Source organism: Vigna angularis, chromosome 9 (genome assembly GCF_016808095.1).
Source record: "Vigna angularis cultivar LongXiaoDou No.4 chromosome 9, ASM1680809v1, whole genome shotgun sequence".
Taxonomy (NCBI): Eukaryota; Viridiplantae; Streptophyta; class Magnoliopsida; order Fabales; family Fabaceae; genus Vigna; species Vigna angularis.
Window position 1 is genome coordinate 8,004,660 of NC_068978.1, and position 25,310 is coordinate 8,029,969.

The 25,310-nt window shown below is 34.8% G+C and overlaps 1 protein-coding gene across 1 annotated transcript; it reads right to left on the bottom strand.

Annotated features, from left to right (window-relative positions):
• Positions 1-4,135: 4,135 nt before the first annotated feature.
• On the bottom strand, positions 4,136-7,616 carry LOC108321602 (calmodulin-binding receptor-like cytoplasmic kinase 2). The gene is made up of 6 exons (XM_017553411.2): positions 7,219-7,616; positions 6,144-6,400; positions 5,874-6,042; positions 5,707-5,796; positions 5,308-5,609; positions 4,136-4,876 (listed from the first exon to the last, which is right to left on the bottom strand). Exons 1-6 carry the CDS (start codon positions 7,460-7,462, stop codon positions 4,613-4,615), a joined length of 1,326 nt encoding a protein of 441 aa, XP_017408900.1. The 5' UTR covers positions 7,463-7,616; the 3' UTR covers positions 4,136-4,612.
• Positions 7,617-25,310: the final 17,694 nt, after the last annotated feature.

A 25,310-nucleotide genomic window follows, 5' to 3' on the forward strand; every position in this document is an offset into this window, starting at 1 on the left:
GCTTGGTGGGTATTGTGTTTTAATTTAGCTGTCTATTGTTTTAAAAGCTAGTTTAGGTTAATAATCTCACATTTAATATAAATAAAAAAGTAAGTAACATTAAAGAAAGAATATTTACATATTCATTTTCTTAAAGTTTTGAAGTGAAAGTGATAATATGATCTTTTATATAGCTTTTCTCATAACTTGATGTTAATAAATCTTCTCTCAATATCCAAACAATTCACAATTTTCAAAACATGTGTTAGTAATTTCCTTTATTTTTGTTTTAAGTGTCATTTTCAATGTTCAATATAACTTTTGTGATTGTAAATCTTACATGGGTTTGAAACCCAATATTGAACCTTTTTCTGTTTTAAAAACAATATATTTATGTATACTTATTTTCATTTTCTTTTAAACCATCCAATTTTTAATAATAACAAAATTTTGTGATAGTATAATTTTACTCTTATTATTACTATTATATATTTATAATTTAATATTTATATAATCTATAAAAGGACTAACTATTGTATTAGATAGTGAAGAATTAATATATATATATATATATATATATATATATATATATATATATATACCAGGCTAAACTATTTATATGAAAAATAAAGTTTTTGTCATTCACACTCAAGGATCCTAAAGTCATAAAATATGTTTCGTATGTTTCACATTGGCTTATTAATATATATATATATATATATATATATATATATATATATATATATATATATATATATATAACCATATCACAACTCTATTTAAGTTTGTACAAAGAATAAAAAAGTTTAAATTTAAAATAAAATATTTATATTTTAAAACTCATGATTTATCATATTCGGATAAACCAACAGGAAACTTCTTAGATTTTCAATTTTAATTTATTTATATATGTTAAAATATTAATTTTATGTTTATAATTTAATTCTTTTGAATTTTTTGTCTCTTATAATATAGAGAATGACACTCTATATTATAGATTTACTATATATTTATCAATAAAAGAATCTATTATAAATTAATACATGTTACAATAAACTGAAAATTCATTTAATATATATTTATACTTTTACAATTAACATAAATAAAATTAGTAAATGCTAATATTTAAAAAAAAAAATATTCGAAATCAATCATATTACTTATTTTGATCTTCTATTTCTGAATAGTTAAAGAAGACGCACGTAGTTTTCTATCAAAGGATAATCACATGTTGATGAAGGCTTTTTGAACATTCAACACTATTTTTTTTTCAAAATTAGTTAAATTTATAAATTTGAGGGCAAAACAGTGCTTTCATTAGTTGTACTTCATTATTACAATTTTTTTTATCTCCAAAAATGACTTTTGTTGAGATTGGTATTTTTAAATTATTTTTTAACATTCAACCTTTAATACATATATTGATTTAGTCCTCGTAGTTATTATATTATATTTTTAGTTAATTATGTTGACATTTTCATAATGTTACAAGTCAATGTATGTGGATATATTTTAGTTGATAATTATGTCAGCGCAATTACTAATAGTATCAAAGTTAGAGAGGATTATTGAAAATACTAAAAGATATTAGGAGACAATTTTGAATATATTAACAACTTATTTAATTCTGATTTTCATTGGTATTTTATTATCCTATTATAAGTTTCAATCCAATTATCTTACTATCATTTTTGTTAGAACATCTTTCCCATAATTTATGTAGAATGATTATAATAAATTTAGAAGCAATGCATATTCTTTAAATTATCTTCCCAGTCATTTTATTCTATTAAAAAGAAGAATGTCACTGTAGTTAGTAATAGAAATATTAGAAAAAAATAAATATTTGTTCATTAATATATGAAATTGTTAATTCCTCAATATAGAATAATATAAAGAAGAAAACAATTTATTATAAAAAATAACGGTTGATTTCTTTATAACTTGATAAGTCTCTTTGATGTATGGAGATTTTGATAGATGTGTTATCGAAGGATTTCTAATTTTGTTTAGAAAAAATTAAGTAGAAAGTCTGCAATTTTCGCTAGAAAAAATCACACGAAAATGTTTGTAATTTTAGTTTGAAAAATGATACAAGAATGTTTGCAACTTTCTTCTGAAAAATTTTATGAAATGGTTTGCGGTTTTTTTGTTAGAAAACTTTTATTAAGGTTTGTAGTTTTTGTCATAAAAAATACATTTTGAATAATAATACTCTTTTTATTTATGGATTTGGGATTTAAAGTGTTAAACCACTTTAAATTATGTTGTGCTTTTATTTATGTTATGCTAGAAGAGATTATTTTCTTATTGCATTTTCAATAGTGGTATCACAATATAGCTTTTGAATAAGGGAAGAAAAGAAACAATTTGACAATGTTAGTGTTGATAATTTTTTTTATTTGAGTAATTCGTTAATGCATGTGTGATGAGATCTAGCTTAGTGGAGGTGACGTTGGTGATAGATACCATTTTAAGTGTGTGTGAGTTCTAAGCGACAGTGATGTAAAAGTTGTTGACATCAAGTTTGATGTGCAAGATGGTGATGATTGATGATGCAAAATAATTGTTATTGAAAATGAGTTTGTACAAATCATTATTGACAAGAACTACTCAGATAGACTTGTTTGTAGTAGGTTAAATATTTGTTTCAAAATGAAAAGAAAAGTCATATTGAAGCTTCACTAAGCAACAATGATATAGAAGATGTCGACGTAGAGTTTGATGTGCGACTGATGATGCAAAAGGATTGTTGTTGTCATTGAGTCTATGCAAATCATTAGTAGCAAGAGTTACTCAAGTAGACTTGTTTGCAGTAGGTCATATATTTGTTTCAAAACGCAGAAAGAAAAATATCATGTTGAAGCTTCACTGAGCGATAATAATGTAGAAGTTATTGACATCGAGTTTAATATGCAATACAACAATGATTGATGATGAAAATACTGTTGTCAATAAGTCTGTGCAAATCATTAGTGGCAAGAGCAACTCAAGTAGACTTGTTTACAACAGTATGTCAGATATTTATTTCAGAGTGTGAAAAAAAAAATCATGTTGAAACTTCATTGAACTATAATAATATAAAAGTTGTTGACAATGAATTTGATGTGCAAGACGGTGATGAAATCATGTTGAAACTTCATTGAGCTATAATGATGTAGAAGTTGTTGACAATAAATTTGATGTGCAAGACGATGATTGATGGTGCAAAAGGATTGTTGTTGTTAATGAGTTTGTAAAAATTATTGGTGACAAAAACGACTTAAGTAGAAATGTTAGATATTTGTTTTAAAGTGCAAAAAGAATTATCACTGTTAAAGTTTCATAAAGACCTTTTTATAGACGAGGAAAAGTTTCATAAAGACTTTTTAGGTAAGGGAAGAAAAATATATTGTTCCGAACGAAATCTATCAAAGTTTTATATAAATTATATAGAAGAGAATAGAAAAAACTATTTTCATAATGAAGAGTTGATTAAGGCAAGATAATGAGTTAAAAGATTTGTAATTTTATCCATAAAAATTATATTAAAAAGGAGTGTAAGTTTTGTAAGAGAATGTATTCAATTTTCATAAAAAAGAAAAAACAAGAATCTAGCATAATGTATTCAATTTTCATAAAAAAGAAAAAACAAGAATCTAGCATGTTTCGTTACAAAAGATTCTTTTATTAGTGCAGATTCGCAATTCATCTCTTATCTCAATTAGATTTCTAGTAGGATTCGCTTTTCAAACATAATTAACAGAATCTCTTATCTCAATTAGATTTCTATATTATACTAGAAGTAATTAATGATTGAAAGTATCTATTAAAAGTCGTGTCCAAAATAATATTAAAAATCACAGTGACATTATTAATGATATTTTCTAAAATAAAAAATGCATTTAAATATTTAGCAATTTAGCAGGAGTATCTGACATATAAATATATTATTGGTGCTTTGATATTTAATTAGATGTTATAACTGTCACACTTGCAGTTGCAGTGGACCAGCCAACCACCACTTGTTGCACTACCAACTTGGTTTAATATAATAACGTGGCCATTTGTTTCTCACAAACATAAATATGATCAAGATCAATTACTAACTCACCTACCTCATCAATCATTAGTGTACCAAAAGGGTCCAACAAAACTGAAAAAATGGAACAAATACTGAGCTGAAAATGGAATATTATACACAAATAGAATACACCAATCATGTTTTCAATCAATAGAATACAAATTTTTCTGAAAAGACGAACAAAAATGCACAATTTACGGAAGTAATGCACTCATCTTTAATGGAATTATGCTCCCCCATTTCTATACACAAGCCAAGACTCATGTACAATTTCAACATGCCACTCTAGTCAAAGACCAAACATCCTAAGTGCTAAGGTTTCCTATCATAGAATAGAACAGTGATTTTTCTTTTCTCCCAAGGCCATTGTCTGTCCTCACCAAGAGTGTTAGAAACATATTCTCTATCACAGTCACCCTCTTTTCTATTGATTGAAAACTAATAATAGCCAGGAGAAAGGTTCATTAATTTCAACCAATAAAAAAGAATGGGTTCGAAGGAGAGCATCTGAGAATGTGTTTCTAGCACTGTTTTACATTTTCAAATGCAAAGGTTGCAGCTTTAGCCTTGTCACTCTCTCAGTGAGGTGCTCCTTTGGGAAGAAGTGGAAAATGAGCGGAAGTTTGAAGCTGATAACTGCTCTCTGAAATCCTTGCGGATGGACCAAAGGATTTCGGCACATCTTTTCATGCTAGGCCTGTTTTGTCTACGTGGAGCCAAGCACTGTAAAGCTAGCTCCAGAATCTTATGCAGTGCCAAAGTGTTTGCGGCAGTCTGATCCAGTCTTGGGTCCAAGACTGAGATAGCATCTTCCTCCATGAACCTCTTCATAGCCTGCACTTGCACCAAACAAGTTCCATTGAATGTGTCAGAGTAAAGAATTAATGATGCATGCATTATTGCTATAAAAGTCTTTTGCACTGTCATCTAGTCATATATGATAAGTTTGTTAACTGATTGATTTCTGCTTGATTCACAACATAACAAAATTTGCACTGACAATGCATGTCTGTTAACTCAATGGAAGAGCTTATAGAGATGTCACATTTGGGAGCGTTGTTGTAAGCTCTTTCAAATGCCCCTTCAATCCTCTTTAAAAATCAGAGTTCAGCAACATGGATTGGGAAGGAGTAACCATGAAGAGAAGGTGTTGAACTATTCAGCAAAACGGGATATCATAGAAGACATTGTTTTTCATGCAATTATGAAAAACTGCTAAATAGCAAACAAGAGCAAAATGAAGGCAAATAGTGCACAGTACTCACCCATTTTGCTGTTATTCGCTCCTTGAGTTCAAATTTTGGTTCAATGGGGCGTCTTCCTGTGACAAGTTCAACAAGCAAAACTCCAAATGAATACACATCACTCTTCTCAGTTAGTTGATAGGTTTTCAGGTATTCAGGATCCAAGTAACCAGCTGTTCCTTTGACTTGGGTGGAAACATGTGTCATGCCAGAGTCACTGTCTGCTGCTTGTCTAGCAAAACCAAAGTCTGCTACTTTAGCTCGAAAATTTTCAGTGAGAAGAATGTTTGAAGATTTTATGTCTCTATGAATGATAGGATGATCTACAAAGAAAACACAATATACAACATCAGATTCTATTTCATCATTCTATATTACCCTCTCCCTCAAGTAATACTAAAGTAACAACTATAATTGTACCTATATACATATGAAGATAGGTGATAGCATGAGCAACATCAATTGCTACATCCAAACGTGCAGCAAGGTCCAGAACGCTCCCATGAATGCCTGTAACAGTCCATTGATCAAGCTGTAGCAAGGCCAAATCACAAACAGACAATAGCTAAAAGACTTGAGAAACTCACAATCTAAATGTTCTCTGAGGGTTCCATTTGGAACATACTCAACAACAATGATCCTTTCATCACCTTGGTCCAAATATCCATACAACTTGACCAAGTTCAAATGTTCCACCTTGGATAGTGTTTGGATCTCGCTCTGAAACTCCACCCCCAAATGTTTCTCATATAGACTCTGCATAGCAAAAACAATTAACAAATATCTTTTGAGTGTTTGTTAACTGTTATCATTAACATTCTCATTCCATGCAAATAGCTAGAAATGACTTAAAAAACCTTCTTCGCACGCTTTACTGCAACAACAGTCCCATCCAAGAGTTTTGCCTTGTACACAGCACCAAAACCTCCTTGGCCAATCTTGAAAGAAGGGGAGAAATTTCTTGTGACTTGGAAGATTTCCTCCATGGTGAATTTCACAACGCCAGGTTCTTTCCTTTGTACTATGTTGTATGAACCGATGTTCATACCTCCATTTGAGTTACGCCCTCTCTGACTACCAGCTCTAGAACCAGCTCTGGAGCCATTCGATGCAGCTATGAAACAAAAACAATAATTCATTTAATTTCTACATTCCATTGATAAGCATGAAAGATAAATCTACCTGTATATAGTAGCACTTTGAAATCAATAATGACAAAACACTAAAGAGAAAAATATGCAAACTAGTGATCTGAATGCAATGTATTGATAAGGCATTAAGAAATTACTTAACTCAAACGTTTAGCCCCAGAACTTTAAAACCTGTTGTGTTTCCGATACATGTATAGATGCTAATCGTATTCTACATCTTTTTTGGTTACAACGTACTATTTTTTTATAACCATGCAAATCATGACCTAAATGCAATACATTAATGAAGACTTCAAAAGTGAATTCTTGGTTCAAAAGTTACCCAGCACACGGACAAACAAAAAAAAAATGCAGATTTACTTAAATATTTATTCCAAAAACAAATTCTCGACCCATAATCAAAATTCAAAATCCAAACCCTGTTTAATTTCACGATTCTGACCAAAATCTCAAATTCTCTTGTCACCTCTACCATTCTTCTCAGCAGCTTAAAAATACAAACTTCTTTACACACGATTTCAAGCTACGAAATCCAGAACAGCATAGAAGAACGAGCGTGCGTGCGCGTACACACGCACGTCCTCCTAAAGCTAAAGACCAAACTTCCAAGATCTTTTTAGATTAGAATTGATGTTTCAACTTAAAAACCTTCGCTGACATTTAAGGTGAAAATAAATCGAAGCAAAACTCTATCTTTAACAGGAAAAAAAAAACTAGAAACTTAAGATATTGTATCAAAGTTTTCTTCTCTTTAAAAAAGGGAAAACGGAAGAACTAGTACTGGAAGAAGACTTAAACTCCTCGGAATCCCCGAGGCTCCTGGAGTTGTCGGATTCCGGGGACGCGAAGCACGCGGCGAACATTCCGGTGAAGGACCTTGCGGCGGCGACGACGGGGTTCTGGCGCTCGGAGATCGTGGAGGTGCTGAGCTCGGACGAGGCGTAGCCCGGAGAAGGGGGCACCCTTCCCGGCGTTCTGCTGTAGTCGGAACCGGATCGCCGGCTAGGGGGATATGGAGAAGACATTTGTGCTTTAGAGAGAGAGAAAAAAAAATGGCGGGTCGGTAAGAGAGAGAGAGTCAACTGAAGTGAAGTAAGAAAAACGAAGACTTTGCAAATTTGTCTGGTGACTATAAACGGTGGGTGACGCTAGTATGCGCCGTGGAAGCCAAGCTACATAAGCCAAGTTTTCAATTTCAATTTCGGTGGTTCTTTTGTATTGAAAACGTTGTTTTACTACCGCAGTTTCTACGTGTGATTCATTGACAACTTACAACCGACAAAGCCACTGTCAATTATCACATATTTTATCTAAGGAAAATCATACTTGAACAACCATTTTTGACAACATTTAGACACGCGCACACGTGTCTAAATTTGAATGGTCCAGTTGGAAAAATTAAATGAAAATAGACCACTCAAATTTAGATACGTGTGCGCGTGTCTAAATGTTATCAAAAATGGTTGTTCAAGTGTCATTTTCCTTTATCTAATTAATAATTAGAATTTAAAATATTTAGTTAAAAATAAGATGAATTTACAAAATATACACGACTATAAATATTATTTCATAAATAATTTTGTAAAATTGAATTATTTTTAAGGTTTAATATTATATTATAAATTAGAGATTATAATAGTAAAGTTTGTTTTTTTATAAATTTATTGTTTAATTGTTATTAAATATTATTTATTAATGTACTCTCACATTTTATATATATATATATATATAATATTTTAAGAAAGTGTATTAAAATTTTATATAAAAGCTAGAAAAACAAATGGAATTAAATACCCCAATAGTCAAAAAGCCATGGTTACTAAGCTATGTGCATATTGATTTGATTTGTGTAATGATTAACCCATTAATTAGTCTGTTTAGAGAGCACATTTGCAAAAGTGAAACTCGAAGAAATTGACAGATACTCGTACAAGTAGTAGAACATGTGGTTTATTCAATACAAAATGAAATTTTTATCAAGACTTGACATATTAAGAATCTTCTTGAAAGAAATAAGTATTTTTGAAAATATGAACATAAATGATAAATGATTATCATTAGCTTATGATTTAATATGTTAGGTTAAGTTTCACAATAAATAATTTTTGCATAGAAAACCTCCTCTTACAAATTAATTTTATAACCTTAAATAAGTTTTTAAAAGTTTGATTCAATATAACATTACTCGCACTAGTAAAAAAAAGATTTTTTAACGCGACTAATAAGTCTCGGTTTGCACAAACCTGAAACAAATATAAATGCGGTGACAGTATTGCAATTTGAGCGAACTTAAAAGTCTCGGTTCAACAGGAACTGAGGCATAATAGCCATATTAATTCAGTTAGAAACTACTCGAAGCGTATAATCTGCGTATAGGCATCGGTTGGAGGAAGAAATCGAGGCAGTAGAAGTCAATTACTTCGGTTAAAGGAATAACCGAGGCATTTTACCCTACCTACTACTGCACGCTTACCCTACCTACTACTCCTCTTTTCTCTACTGCATCCAAAAAATACTTCTCCACTTTTCTTCTCTCTTGCTGCATCCACATCCAAGAAAAAGTTCTCCACTTTTCTTCTCTCTCGCTACCATCCAACCACTGCCTCACCGTCGTGCCTCCCCGTTGTTGCCTCGCTGCTGCTCCCTCCCCGCTGCGTCCACAACGTCACCGTCGCAGCCTCCCCGTTGCTGCCTCATCGTCGCGTGGTCAAGACAGTGTTGCCGCCGTTCGTCGAGCTCCCTTTCGTCATTGGCGGCCTGCTTTATCCGGGCGAGCCTCTCGTCACCAGCTTCGTCCATTGGGGAGCCACGGAGCCCACAGTCGAGTGAGGATGGAAGGCGGAGGGATGACAACGCCGGAGGATTCATGGAAGGCGGGGGAGCAGAGGAAACCGGTGACGGTGGCGAGGGTTTTCTTCTTCCCCTGCGACCTCCACCACCACTGGGCGAAACCCTAGCCACCTTGTTGTCAGCCACCTTACCGTTAACCGCCTTGTCGTCAGCTAGAATCATGTCCTCACCAGAATCGCGCCACCAGAATCGCGTCGACGTTATCTTCCATGGCGATCTTCACGAAGCTCTGGCATTAGCCTTGCAACCTCCATCTATGTGCCACCATTCATCTTCATCACCTACAAACCCAGAAATCAAAAAATCCCAAATCCCCTTCACGTCTCTGTCTACGGTTCAACCAAGTTGCCGCAAGTTCCTATGGCACAGTGAGACACTGTTGCTATATTTTACATCTATTGATTTTACACTGTCGCAAGTTCCTTTGGCCTTCATTCCAATGTTTCACATATATTGATTTGCATTCTTTGGATTAGGATTGTATTGTATTGGTATAACAATAGTTTTGATGCAGAAGTTTGACTTCCAAGATATGCTTGATGCAATCTAGAAGCATAAGGTTAACAACGTGCCAGTAGTGCCACCAGTGATCCTTGTGCTAGTGAAGTATTCAAGTAAAGCTAGGTGTGACTTGTCCAGCGAAAGAAGAATGTTTCCAGTGGGTTGAACTAAGGCAAGGTTATGGACTAACAGAAAGTAGTGGTTTGAGTAGCTTAATTCTTGATTGCTGGAAGATCTACAAGCAGAAATTGTTATTAATGTGGATTGGGAGATATTGTCTCAGTTCAATAGGAACCGAGGCGAAACGTTCTTCGAAAAAAAAATATAAAAGAAAATTGTACTGCTTCGGTTACCGGTGAACCGGAACAAAAAACTTATCCTTTTTTACCTCGTTTGTATATGTTCGGTTGCAGAACCGGTGTCTATAAACGAAAATAATCGGTGTCATATCCCTTGACTGCACTAGTGTCGTCTTATATTAACAAAGTATAATATGTAAAATAAATAATATATATAATCATTTTATTTTTATGCAATAAATAAAGAATACATAAAATTATAAAATAACATAATAAAAATGTAGAAATATACTTTTTTGTAGTAATTTGTAAGAATATTTGGGCATTATATAATGTATGAATTATGGTAGGGTTAAAGTGTTGTTCTTCTAAGGATAACTTTGATGGTACAGTAGAGTGAATGTTCAGTGACAGGTAATTTGAATCTGGAAGTGTTTCTTAAATTGATTTTGAAAAGTCCTCACTTATTGTAACACAAAGAAGATAAGAATGTTTTAGGTGTTTCAGCCAGTGGCTCAAGATGCAGAAAATAACAGTTTTTTTTTTCTGCATTGACTTAGAAGGTGCTAACTTTTAATGAATCACAGGTTTTTGATGAGCCACTTTCAAAGAAGAGTATCATAGCCAACTTTCGATGACACCTTTTGGGACCAAGACATCGAAGAAAAATAATAATTTCTATATTTTTTATGTAATGGTTGGAGAAAAATATCTCCTTTAAAATTATGACGTCATCTTTATTCTATAAATTATTACTAATTTTACATTTGACAAAGTTAATTAGTAGGAATATATATTATTATCCTTCTAGAAAACTTTATACCCAACTCATACGTTCTCATTGCAAACATAATTATATAATTATAACATCATATATAATCAAACGTCTAATCCTAAATTCAAACTCAGTCACATTCAATAAATAAAATTGATAAAACTTTATCATTCATATCACACAAAAGAAATAGCGTTTCTCGAGAACTCCTTAGCAGCCATGACAATGACATATTTTAATTATTTGTTTCTTTGTTTATAGTATTAAATAAAACTAAAGGTATAATACTGATTAATTAAAAAATATTATTAACACAACTTTTAAAGCTAGTATCATAAAAATATTCAATTACTATACAGTAAATTGATATTAATTTTTTATAGCTTTATTAGGTTATGTTAAGCATTCACCTGATGGTTTTTATTAGAAAAACTTAATCAGACATCTTTAGTAATGCTTTAGTATCTAGTTAAACGGTGTCGTTTGGAAAAGGGGTTTTAAGTCTCGGTCAACGCGGAATTTGGGGTATTATAGTTATATTATTACATGGGTGTTGATTATTTATACATTATACATTATTAAAATTAGTTACAACGTTGTACGTAACTGGTACTGAACTACGCGTAATTTAAAATAAAATAAAATGATGTGTCAGTTATTGAATTGAAATGTGTGATTGAGCATGATAATTTCCAACCAATTGCTTTCTATTAAAATTCACAATTTATCCACTTACAATACTTTTTTAGTAAATAATCAACCCACCCCCCAAAAAAGTGACATAATTGTTTACTTAAGTTAATTTTAAAATATTCTTTTTAAAGTTATTGTTAAAATGTTATTTAATTGAGTCTAACGAAAAAAAAATCGTTCAACTAATGTCCATGATCCAGTAAATAATTAAGAATATAGTAAATTTTGATTACTTTTTATTACTAAAAAGCTGAGTTTATTTAAATAGGTGAATTTATTTTATAAATAAATTTCTCTTTAATTTTTTAGAACTTTTTTATCTTTATGTTTATCTTTTAGAAGATTAGAGTTCAACCTCACTGGAGCACAACAGTTAATTCTATTTGAATTTTCATTTTAGCAAGTTCATTTTTTTTTCTCTTAAGTTATTTTTAAAATATGTTTTCATGTGGTTTATTTGAGAGTCTTTTTTTTTTACATAGCAGTTTTCATATTAGAAGGATAGCATCATGATATTTACACGACTGTTTTGTGAAGATCAGAATTTGGAGAAAATCGAATTATGATTTGTTATACATTGTTTTTCATGAAAATATAAATTGGAAAATCGAATTCTAATTTTAATTTTGAATGCCTTTATATAAATGTAGGATAGAATTTGATTTTTGAAAAATTGAATTCTGTCTATTATTTTCAATACCTTTTATGAAAGGTATATATTGAAATTAGTTTTTGAAAAATTGAATTCTAAGTTTATTTTTCAAGTACTCTTAACAAGGTATGTTGTAATTTGATTTTCGGTAAATCAAACTTGTGTTTTGAGTTAATTTTAAAAAGTAAATTCAAATTTGGTTTTCAGAAAATTGAATATTGATTTTTGTTGGTCGTGATTATTTATTAAAATAATTATTTTGGATAATCTATTTTTCAGATAATTTATTATTTATTTTTATTTTATCGAAACGAGGAGTTGAAGAAAATTCTTTTATTTATTTTGTGTGAGACCCAAGAAAAACCAGTACTGCAAATCCTTGTCGCATCACCATTAATACACGCCACATCACTGCTCAGGGAAATCAAAAACGCACTTTGCACTGCATGCACTAGCGCCATGTGTCGCGTAGAAGCTTAGGAAGTGAGAAGTGGGAGTGCAGGTGTCGGCTGAGGAAAATGTTCGTCTGTTTGACGTGGATTGAACAAAATTGAGTTTTTGAAAATCTCTCCCACTCACCTGCACGCATTCTTCTTCTTCCCTAGAACTCAACTATTCATTTTCTTCACCTTCTCTCTACTGTAACTCATCACCTTCTTCTCCGATCACGTTTCAGAACCGTAAGAACGTTCCTGGCACCGTGAGCTTCAATCCGAACCGAACAGATCCTAGTTCTGTAACCGGTAAGTCACTCGACTCTGGACGTTGATCTGAACGTTTGTTCTGTAGTACATGCAAACTAAGATTCAGTTGCATGCATGGGTTATAGGTCTGAGTCGTTTCAGATTTCTGGTGCTTTAGATTAAGTGAAAGTTGTTGAGCGAAACCTGAGGGTAGAACGCTGTTAGAGGTCGAACAAAACCTTGCATTTCGGGAGTACACTGCTATCCAGGTAAGGGGAGCTTATTAAATTTAATTCGTATGTTGTCTTGTGCTGTATGAACCTTACGTGTGTCGCATGAAGTATGAACTGTGTTATTTGATTGTTGGTATCTGATCATAAGTATGAGGGGTATATTGGTTGAGTATGCATGATCGAACGTTGCTGTACTGCATGATCATGATATATGTTGGTTGAAATGTATGATATGGGTGATATGTGTGAATATGAAATATACATGCTTAGAAGCAGTGAACATAAGTGAAACTTGAATATCAACTTCCCTATGATAACGTATGTCCGACATTAAACGGTTCTCGACCGTTTGGTGTTCCAGTAAATTTCTTTGAATTTGAATACTTTCATTTGGGAAGGATTCTGGTCGAGCATGAGCTATGTAGGTCTTTTACTTAGAGCTCATAATGAGCAGTGTCGAGCACCCTTCTTAATATAGGTCATCCATCTGTGTTGACCGACAGTGTCGAGCACCCTTGAGAATACAGATCATTCATCTGTGTCGACCGACAGTGTCGAGCACCCTTGAGAATACAGATCATTCATCTGTGTCGACCGACAGTGTCGAGCACCCTTCTTAATATAGGTCATCCATCTGTGTCGACCGACAGTGTCGAGTACCCTTGAGAATACAGATCATTCATCTGTGTCGACCGACAGTGTCGAGCACCCTTCTTAATATAGGTCATCCATCTGTGTCGACCGACAGTGTCGAGTACCCTTGAGAATATAGATCATTCATCTGTGTCGACCGACAGTGTCGAGCACCCTTCTTAATATAGGTCATCCATCTGTGTCGACCGACAGTGTCGAGTACTCTTGAGAATACATATCATTTATTTGTGTCGACCGACAGTGTCGAGTACCCTTGTTAATACAGATCATTCAATTGTGCAAACCGACTGTGTCGAGCAACCTTCGTAATACAGGTTGTCCATCTGTGTCGAGCACCCTTCTTTATGTAGGTCGTCCATCCGGGTCGACCGACCTTGTCGAGCAACCTTGTAAATTAGGTCGTCCATTTATCTTGAAGCCGATATTACTTTATTTTGGAATGGGGCAAGTTCTTCGGTCTCATTCCTCACATTCGTTCTCGTTATAAAGAGGTCGTGATTTTATGTACTTGGACAGAACGACAAAAATGAAAATAAAAGTGAAAGATTATAAATGATGAACATTATATGAGGTGAACTACGGTTGTGAATTTTGGACGAGCGTTCCAGGGAGGAACGACTCATGGTTGAATATGGAAATTTGTAAAGTATGACTGTGGGCATGCTAATGCTGGCTTGGTCCATCCTGATATTCCGTGATACTCATCTTCATGTAGAGGAGAGTAGTTCATGTGTGGGAATGGCAGGAGGTCCTTAGTCCATAAGTTAACATGGGCGACGTAAGAAACGGACTAACCTCGAGTGGCAGCTGTCGAGTGTAATACAGTTACTACATCACTCGGGTGCAAGGACGCCTGTAGCTACACAGATTCATACAGTCCGGACGGTCAGTCTAGTATCAGGAATTGATTTGAGTTAAAGGATTGACTTAATTATATGTTGTGAAATATTTGATATGTTTGATGTATTATGTAATGAATGATTTTCCTTGAATTAAATTCAATAAGCTTACCCTGTTTATCTTCTTTGCGTTGTCGATCGTCTCTGTACATCCGTCCTGTCTATGCAATGATCATCCGTGTGGATGTGAGCAGATGGTGAGGCGTTGCTCGAGGAAACACTAGAAGAGGAAAATTTGGAGGAAGCAACCCTTGTAGATGTGGAAGTGAAGGTCGAACAGTAGACGTTCGGTTAGCTGTTTAGATTAGATGTTTCATTGTACTGATTTTGGATCGACCTTTATATTATTTGGTCGATCGGTATGTATCTGTACATTGTAACCGTTGGTCGGGTACGTTTACGTCGAGCGTGTTTTCTTATTTAACTTCTTGTAAGGCCGTGCAGCCTAAACCCTTGCTTTCGTTTGTTTAAGACTGATTTGTTTATCATTAAATGTAATTAATTCTACTATATGGTGTTACTGTATTTTGGGATGTTACATTAGTGGTATCAGAGCAGTTTTGTTCCTTAAGGAACGCTGTAGGTTATGAGCATACTATGTTTGTGCTGCGTACTCAACATTTTGTTGGATGAGTGTGTCAAACCGTCAGAATTTAACTAATGATTATTTTCTCTGCTTATCAGAGAGAACTAATGGCACCAAGATCACATCCTCAGCCTGCCGAGCATGATGCATCTGACCACATCAGGCTACTGGAATCCGTAATAGAGGCACTTCAACAGCAGAACGCTGCTTTGATACAGCAAAACATGGTTGCCTTGCAGAGTTTGGAGGCTGCGAGGGCATACTCTGAAGCTACCCAAAAACAGCTGATGGAGATCATAGAAATCACTAGAACCAATACTAATCCAAGGAGAACGCCTTACCCTCATCCAGTGTTATCATCTACTTTTGGTGAGTCTCAGTCACAATATTTGATGAATACCGGTCAGTCTGAACAGCAAAGGACCATCAAATGCTTTAAGTGTGGAGGACCACATTTCCGATCGTCGTGTCCCCAATTGGTGGAAGCAAAATATTGCCTTCAATGTGGGGGAAGCGGACATGTCAAGAACGAGTGCAGCAAGGGAGGACGAGCAGGGTTTGGGCCACCAAATGCTGGAAGGGATCAACCAGGAAGAGGTGGCCGAAAACAAGTGGGATGAGTCTATGTTTTAACAGACGCCGAATCAACGAGCTCAGGTACAGACATCACTGGCACTTTCTTGCGGTATGAACTGCCCTACTGTACACTGTTTTATTTATTGTGATAAGGAAGCGGTTCGGTCTGATAATGTAAATGCCAGCAATTGAATTAGTTTAATATCCGACCGTGAGATAAATACTTATTATTATATTAGAGAGAGTGCAATTTTCTAGCATGGACTAACTTAGGAGAATACTTCACAAGAATGGTGTGTCGACATTCGGTTTCTTTTAAGAATAGACCGTTCGGTAGCAAGAAGGTAACCGAACAGTAATAGTAAATGCTTGAACTGGTGAGTCTTCCTTAAGCGGCGTCACGACCATCTATTCAGAGTAAAAATTTAGTCTCTTTCACACTTATGCTAGGTGTTAGGTTAACAACAGTAACTTTTTACAAAGTAACTTTTACAGAATGTACGAAATCTAAGAACCAGTTGAATGAGTTGAACGTTTCGTTATGTAGTACGCACGTTTTACTAGCGTACAAGAATGATAAATCAAAATGAAACATGTGAGAGCATTGCTAGGAATGTTAAGGATAAGAAGAATTGTGTGTGGAATTGTTCAAAGCGTGAATTACTGGATGAGCAAAGTACAAATACTAGGGCGTGTGTAAACAGTGATAAACCGAGAGTTGGGTTAGTTGAGAAGTTTCAGGCACTTAACATTATCAGTGATGATACGAACGTTATTAGGGGCTTAGGTTGGGAGTAAGAAGTGAAGCGTTCGGTAGAACAGATCGAAAGTGAGTAATGAGCAGATTTTGAGTTACGAATGGGCGGTGTGTTGAAAATTCAACTAAAAGATTTTTGTCCTTTATAGTGATTTGGGAGATGGATTTTTGTAAGGTCATCGCGATCAATTTAGTAGCTGGGTTTATAAGCAGAAGTAACTAGGTTTATGTGTTATAGTGTAACATGTCAAAATGTAAAGGTAGAACTTTCGAGATCGCACGACGACAGGATAGGGTTACCTAGAACTTAAGCCAATTACCTTTATCGATCGGTCATAAGGTCGAGGTACTATTAGAGTTACTGAGGGTATACTGACTAAGAATTTTTGCTTTATGAGCATCGGTTTGAGGACTTAACGATAATGATGGTTTGACTCCATAGTAGGTAAGCAGATTGATTTCTTAGAATACAAACTGGTAGCAATTCTGGTAGAATTTTTAATTCATCTCTAGGTTCCGTGCAACCATTGAAGAGTAAGTTGGGTATCCGGTTGAAGACTCGTTCAGTTATCATTCTAGAGGAGCGACCAGACGAATAGGACGATTCAGACGTTCGAATATCTGTATGAACGTCTGTTTTGAATCAATTAGGGGTCAGAAATGAAGTCTCGTTTCCTTTAAGAACCAATCAAATCCATTCTCCGCCTAAACCTAAAATGGTTGATACACTCCATCAATCACTAGGAAAATTTTTCTGTACTTTCTTTTTCAAACAGTAACTGCCAGTTAGACCAACTTTTAATTTTATTCTTTTGGTTCTTTGCTGATTAATCGTTCGGTTTTCGTCTGATCAATTGTGGCCAAACATTTTTTTTCTTTCTTTTAAGCGTTCGGTCAGGAACGAACGTTAGGATCTTTTGGCTGCTCGGTTTCCTTCGTTCTTTAACTTTCGTTATTTTGTCCTTCACTTGAATTAGCTATATATATATATTAACTGTCTTAGTTTTCAATAATAATTTTTCCTTGATATTCATATTACTCGTTCTGTGTTTTATCCCCTCTATTTCTCTGATTTCTTCTGTTTCTCTGTTTCACACTCTAATCCAATAAGTGAGAAACTTCCATGTTAAAATTTTTTTCGCTTAGAAGACTTGTGACTTTTCCAAATAGTAATTTCTCCCGTTCGGTACTTATGTTACCGATCGGTTAACCCTTCAAAACCTTTATCTCTTTATTTAAATATTATCAATCGTTTCCTTACTTAAGAATTCTCCTGAAGTTACTCTCTACCCATGACCAGTCAGCCATTACCCAAATGTAACCGTTCGTTATAGTTGAACCCGTCAACGTTGAAAAATTTGCTAGAGACATGCGTGTAAGCAGAGCTGTTCGTCTTAAGGAACTGCTTCCCAAATTCGTTTGGTCTTATCGAATCTTAAGGAGAATTGTGTCAGTTGCGTACAAGATAGCTTTGCCGTTCAGCTATCCAACCTGCATCCAGTCTTCCACGTCTTTCAACTCAGGAAATACATAGCCAACCCTTCTTACATAGTGGAGCGGGAAGGCGTTCGTCTTAGTCAAGACCGTACGCTAGAGATGAAGCCAGTTCAAGTTGAAGACAGCGACATCAAGTACTACAAGAATGAAGCTATCAGGTTGGTGAAAGTCGTCTGGGATGAGAGCACGAGCGACTCTACATGGGAAGCAAATTGCAGATGAGTTCGGCTTATCATCCTCAGACGGACGACCAATCTGAGAGGACGATCCAGACGCTGGAAGATTTACTGAGGACGTGTGTCCTAGATCACTTAGGCGCCTGGGATGAGGTCCTGCCGCTAGTGGAGTTCACGTATAACAACAGTTTCCAGGCGAGCATTGGAATGGCACCATTTGAAGCACTTTATGGGAGGAAGTGCCGAACGCCACTTTGTTGGTTCAAGGAAGGAGAGAACGTGCTAACTGGACCTGAACTTATCCAACAGACGACCGAGAAAGTGAAGTTAATCCAGGAGAGGTTGAAGACGTCGAGGAGCAGGCAGAAGTCCTATGCCGACAAGAGAAGAAGGCCGTTAGAGTTTCAATCTGGTGATCACGTATTCCTTAGACTGCATCCAACCACAGGAGTCGGCAGAGCTATGCGACCAAAGAAATTATCCCCGAAGTTCGTCGGACCCTATCAAATACTGAGGAAGATTGGCCCAGTAGCGTACGAACTAGCATTGCCTCCTCAACTGTCGAACCTTCACCCAGTTTTCCACGTTTCCCAACTTCGGAAGTATATAGCAAATCCATCACATGTACTGGAGTTGGAAGACATTCAGCTTCGTCCAGACCGAACGTTGGAGATGTAGCCGGTGCGCATTGTAGAGAGTGATACCAGATATTACAAGCGGAAAGCTGTCCGAATGGTAAAGGTAGTATGGAATGAAAAGACGGGCGACACTACGTGGGAAGTCGAGAGCGCCATAAAGGATTTGTACCCTCACTTATTCTCGGGTAAGTCTTAATTTTCGAGGACGAAAATTTTTGTAGTTCGGGAGAATGTGAGACCCAAGAAAAACCAGTACTGCAAATCCTTGTCGCATCACCATTAATACACGCCACATCACTGCTCAGGGAAATTAAAAACGCACTTTGCACTGCATGCACTAGTGCCATGTGTCGCGTAGAAGCTTAGGAAGTGAGAAGTGGGAGTGCAGGTGTCGGTTGAGGGAAATGTTCGTCTGTTTGACGTGGATTGAACAAAATTGAGTTTTTGAAAATCTCTCCCACTCACCTGCACGCATTCTTCTTCTTCCCTAGAACTCAACTATTCATTTTCTTCACCTTCTCTCTAGAAACCTTCACCTTCTCTCTACTGTAACTCATCACCTTCTTCTCCAATCACGTTTCAGAACCGTAAGAACGTTCCTGGCACCGTGAGCTTCAATCCGAACCGAACAGATCCTAGTTCTGTAACCGGTAAGTCACTCGACTCTGGACGTTGATCTGAACGTTTGTTCTGTAGTACATGCAAACTAAGATTCAGTTGCATGCATGGGTTATAAGTCTGAGTCGTTTCAGATTTCTGGTGCTTTAGATTAAGTGAAAGTTGTTGAGCGAAACCTGAGGGTAGAACGCTGTTAGAGGTCGAACAAAACCTTGCATTTCGGGAGTACACTGCTATCCAGGTAAGGGGAGCTTATTAAATTTAATTCGTATGTTGTCTTGTGCTGTATGAACCTTACGTGTGTCGCATGAAGTATGAACTGTGTTATTTGATTGTTGGTATCTGATCATAAGTATGAGGGGTATATTGGTTGAGTATGCATGATCGAACGTTGCTGTACTGCATGATCATGATATATGTTGGTTGAAATGTATGATATGGGTGATATGTGTGAATATGAAATATACATGCTTAGAAGCAGTGAACATAAGTGAAACTTGAATATCAACTTCCCTATGATAACGTATGTCCGACATTAAACGGTTCTCGACCGTTTGGTGTTCCAGTAAATTTCTTTGAATTTGAATACTTTCATTTGGGAAGGATTCTGGTCGAGCATGAGCTATGTAGGTCTTTTACTTAGAGCTCATAATGAGCAGTGTCGAGCACCCTTCTTAATATAGGTCATCCATCTGTGTTGACCGACAGTGTCGAGCACCCTTGAGAATACAGATCATTCATCTGTGTCGACCGACAGTGTCGAGCACCCTTGAGAATACAGATCATTCATCTGTGTCGACCGACAGTGTCGAGCACCCTTCTTAATATAGGTCATCCATCTGTGTCGACCGACAGTGTCGAGTACCCTTGAGAATACAGATCATTCATCTGTGTCGACCGACAGTGTCGAGCACCCTTCTTAATATAGGTCATCCATCTGTGTCGACCGACAGTGTCGAGTACCCTTGAGAATATAGATCATTCATCTGTGTCGACCGACAGTGTCGAGCACCCTTCTTAATATAGGTCATCCATCTGTGTCGACCGACAGTGTCGAGTACTCTTGAGAATACAGATCATTTATTTGTGTCGACCGACAGTGTCGAGTACCCTTGTTAATACAGATCATTCAATTGTGCAGACCGACTGTGTCGAGCAACCTTCGTAATACAGGTTGTCCATCTGTGTCGAGCACCCTTCTTTATGTAGGTCATCCATCCGGGTCGACCGACCTTGTCGAGCAACCTTGTAAATTAGGTCGTCCATTTATCTTGAAGCCGGTATTACTTTATTTTGGAATGGGGCAAGTTCTTCGGTCTCATTCCTCACATTCGTTCTCGTTATAAAGAGGTCGTGATTTTATGTACTTGGACAGAACGACAAAAATGAAAATAAAAGTGAAAGATTATAAATGATGAACATTATATGAGGTGAACTACGGTTGTGAATTTTGGACGAGCATTCCAGGGAGGAACGACTCATGGTTGAATATGGAAATTTGTAAAGTATGACTGTGGGCATGCTAATGCTGGCTTGGTTCATCCTGATATTCCGTGATACTCATCTTCATGTAGAGGAGAGTAGTTCATGTGTGGGAATGGCAGGAGGTCCTTAGTCCATAAGTTAACATGGGCGACGTAAGAAACGGACTAACCTCGAGTGGCAACTGTCGAGTGTAATACAGTTACTACATCACTCGGGTGCAAGGACGCCTGTAGCTACACAGATTCATACAGTCCGGACGGTCAGTCTAGTATCAGGAATTGATTTGAGTTAAAGGATTGACTTAATTATATGTTGTGAAATATTTGATATGTTTGATGTATTATGTAATGAATGATTTTCCTTGAATTAAATTCAATAAGCTTACCCTGTTTATCTTCTTTGCGTTGTCGATCGTCTCTGTACATCCGTCCTGTCTATGCAATGATCATCCGTGTGGATGTGAGCAGATGGTGAGGCGTTGCTCGAGGAAACACTAGAAGAGGAAAATTTGGAGGAAGCAACCCTTGTAGATGTGGAAGTGAAGGTCGAACAGTAGACGTTCGGTTAGCTGTTTAGATTAGATGTTTCATTGTACTGATTTTGGATCGACCTTTATATTATTTGGTCGATCGGTATGTATCTGTACATTGTAACCGTTGGTCGGGTACGTTTACGTCGAGCGTGTTTTCTTATTTAACTTCTTGTAAGGCCGTGTAGCCTAAACCCTTGCTTTCGTTTGTTTAAGACTGATTTGTTTATCATTAAATGTAATTAATTCTACTATATGGTGTTACTGTATTTTGGGATGTTACATTTTGTAACACAAATAAAAGTTCAATAGATTTAATGATGGGATGTGAACCCTTTAATGTTAGGAATGTGAGGACAATGATTTTTTGGGTGGCATGAGATTTGATAGTAAGAGTAGTTTTGTAGGTGTGTTAGTTCCTTGATGTCATGTCAATTCTGATTTTGAATGATTTTGGTTGATCCTTTGTGTTCTTTTTTGTGGTTGGATGAGGCCATATTTGTGTGTCTCAGTATGGTGGTCAATATTCTTCATGTCGTAACTTTCCAAACGTATTGTCATACACTTTCATAATGACATCCAACCTATAGTGGTGACTGATGTACATGTCAAAATCGTGATAAGCATGTTTGCAAGCTACTAAGACATGTGAACACGGTAGATGAACATTTTGAAACTTGTCAGTCACACCACCATTCATCCAATCTAACAAAAAAATTTCCTACAGGTCGTATTTCTTTTGGGTGCACAATTTCCTCGACTATGAATCTTGTTGTAACAAATTCAACCACCCTGTGGGTGTTTGATTTTGAGTCAAAATCTTGTAGGATCTTCGTGGCATTTTCAGAATAGACATGACCAACATTTATCATTGCAGTTATCTGTTTTTCTTTTTTTGCGAAAAAAGCATTGCATCTTCTGTATGTGGTCAATAACATGGAGGAGATTGGTAAATTTTTTGTCTTTTTCAGGACTGAGTTAATTGCTTCGACTAGATTTGTTGTTAGGTGACCCCATCTTTTGCCTTCATCATACGTAAGTGTGAACTAGGAATTTGATCAATCCAAGCTACTGTTTTGGGATTGTTTTCCCTAATCATATTGTAGTAATAGTTACATCACGATTCAGTCATTGAGTATGTTGCAAATAATTTAAGAAAATATTAATGATTACGGATAATGAAGAATAATAAAGAAGATATTTAATTGGTTAAAATTGTTAAAAATGAAGTAGTTACCCATGTTGACAAGGTCATTCTTCAAACTTATCCTTGAATCTTCGAGTGAAATTTTGTATAATGTGTCGAATGCAATACACATGCACACATTGTCATTCTGTCCACCCACTGGTCGGTCTATTGAATGTTGCATTAATGGAGTTGTGGCAATCCGAAATTAAGCACAAGTTTTGTTGAGGTTTGACATGCCTTCTAAGGTTTTTTAGAAAAAAAAACTAAGTGTATGTTGTTTCACCCTCAACTATAGCAAAAATAATGAGGATTATGTTGTTTCTCTCATCTTATGCAACAACCACTAGAAGAGTTTTGTCCACTTGCACCAACGGTTTACAATATGGGAATCCATCAACACAAGATTTAAAGGTCCAGAAAAGTCTTTAGAAATATTGTTGGTTTTGGCGGACCTCTTGGCCATTTGGTTGTGTTTTCAATTTGTACACAAAGCTAGGAACAAAAGTTTGCATGGCTTGTATAATAGCCATGACAATTTGTTGAATGATTCTTCCCAGCGTGTTTTGAAAATCGTTAATGCCTTCAACGATTTTCAAAAATCGTTTAAGGTCTCAACGATTTTTGAAAACCGATAAAGGCCTCAATGATTTTTGAAAATTGGTGAAGGCCTCAATAGTTTTCAAAACCCGTGAAAGGTCTTAATGGTTTTCCCCCTCACTAGTTTTTCCAAATCAACATCATTCAAAGTTTATAAATATACAAATGTAAACAAAAACAAACAAATACCTTAGCTTTCCTTACTTTGAAGAGTGTTTGTGCAAAGGATGTTGTAGTGGTATGTGGTGGTATGAAACTTTGTTTGTGCAAAGGTGGTGCGTGTTTTGAAAATCGTTAACGCCTTCAACGATTTTCAAAAATCGTTTAAGGTCTCAACGATTTTCGAAAACCGATAAAGGCCTCAACGATTTTTGAAAATTGGTGAAGGCCTCAATAGTTTTCAAAACCCGTCAAAGGTCTTAATGGTTTTCCCCCTTACTAGTTTTTCCAAATCAATGGCCAAATCAACATCATTCAAAGTTTATAAATATACAAATGTAAACAAAAACAAACAAATACCTTAGCTTTCCTTGCTTTGAAGAGTGTTTATGCAAAGGATGTTGTAGTGGTATGTGGTGGTATGAAACTTTGTCTGTGCAAAGGTGGTGGTGAAGTGGTACGAAGAGAAAAACAAGAATGGAGAAGAGAAGAACAACAAAAGGGAAGGAGCGCTGGCTAGGTTAGACAAAAGACAATAAAAGAAAAGTGAGGAGAGTTTTAAAGTAAAAAGTGAAAAAAGAATTATCTAAATTAAAAACCTATTTCACCCTTTCTTAGAATTTGTGTCTTGCGAGAAGGATTTTAAGTTGTAGTTTTATTAAAAACTCCTCAAATGTTATTAATAAAAAAAATCAATTTTTGAATATAGCATACAAAATTGATTTTTTTAAAACAAAAAATTCAAAAAGCTTAAAATTATTTTTAAATTTCTTTTATCAAATAAACATTTATATTAATATACATAACGAATGCTAACTAAAATAAATATTAAAATTATTAGTATAATTAACATATTCTTATCTTATATATATATATATATATATATATATATATAACCTTGTTCAGCATACTGACTATAAAAAAACAAAACTAAAATGAATATTAAAAATAAATAAGAATAACTTTAATTTAGTGGACTCTAACCTAACTTATTTTTAATATTTATTTTATATTTTTTTATGGTTAGCGTCGGTTTTAATTAACATGAACTTAAATAAATAAAATATTAAAAATAAATAAGTTTAGCTTCTATTAAGTGGATTAACTTTATTTTTTTGATATATATTTATTTATAAATTTTTTAAAAATGAATATTAAAAATAAATAAGGTTAATATTAACTCAGCGGATGTTAATCTTATTTTTCTTTATTATTTTATTTATTTTAATTAGCATGGACTAAGTGAACCTAACTATTAAAAAACTAAAATAAATAAGGTTAATTATTAAAATAAACTAAAAATATATGACACTAATTTATATATTTTGAATATGAATTTTAGATTACTTTTGATATAAAGGTTTAGATTTAAAATTGACAAATCTTCTTACTCATAATTTTCTTATCCTGTTTTTTTATATAAATCTAATCATAGTCATCTTCTTCATTCACATTTATAAATCTTCTAAGGCTCATATCTCCTTCACCTATATTTCTTTTCTTTTCATCACTTTCACCCAGATTCATCTTATTCACTTACACTCATCTTTTTAATCAATTATAATTAATTATTTATTTTATTTATATTATTTGAATATAGAGGTGTTGTTTAATTTTTTTTGAAGTTATTGTCATTAATGTTGGTTAAGTCAATGCTAAACTAAATAAATTTTATATTAATTTTAAAATCAGTGACAAAATTAATACTGACTAAGCCAAGGTTAATGATAGTCAACCTTTAAAAGTTGATGCTAATGCATTCATGATTTTAGCACCGCATACACGTGTGACTCAAAGTTGATTCTATTAGTTATTTAGTGTCGTTTT

Coding starts and splice junctions, on each gene's coding strand:
- LOC108321602 (XM_017553411.2), bottom strand. CDS start 7,462: ATGTCTTCTCCATATCCCCCTAGCCGGCGATCCGGTTCCGACTACAGC. Junction 6,401..7,218: donor GGAGTTTAAGTCTTCTTCCA/GTACTAGTTCTT, acceptor TTTGTTTCATAG/CTGCATCGAATGGCTCCAGA. Junction 6,043..6,143: donor CAGTAAAGCGTGCGAAGAAG/GTTTTTTAAGTC, acceptor TTTGCTATGCAG/AGTCTATATGAGAAACATTT.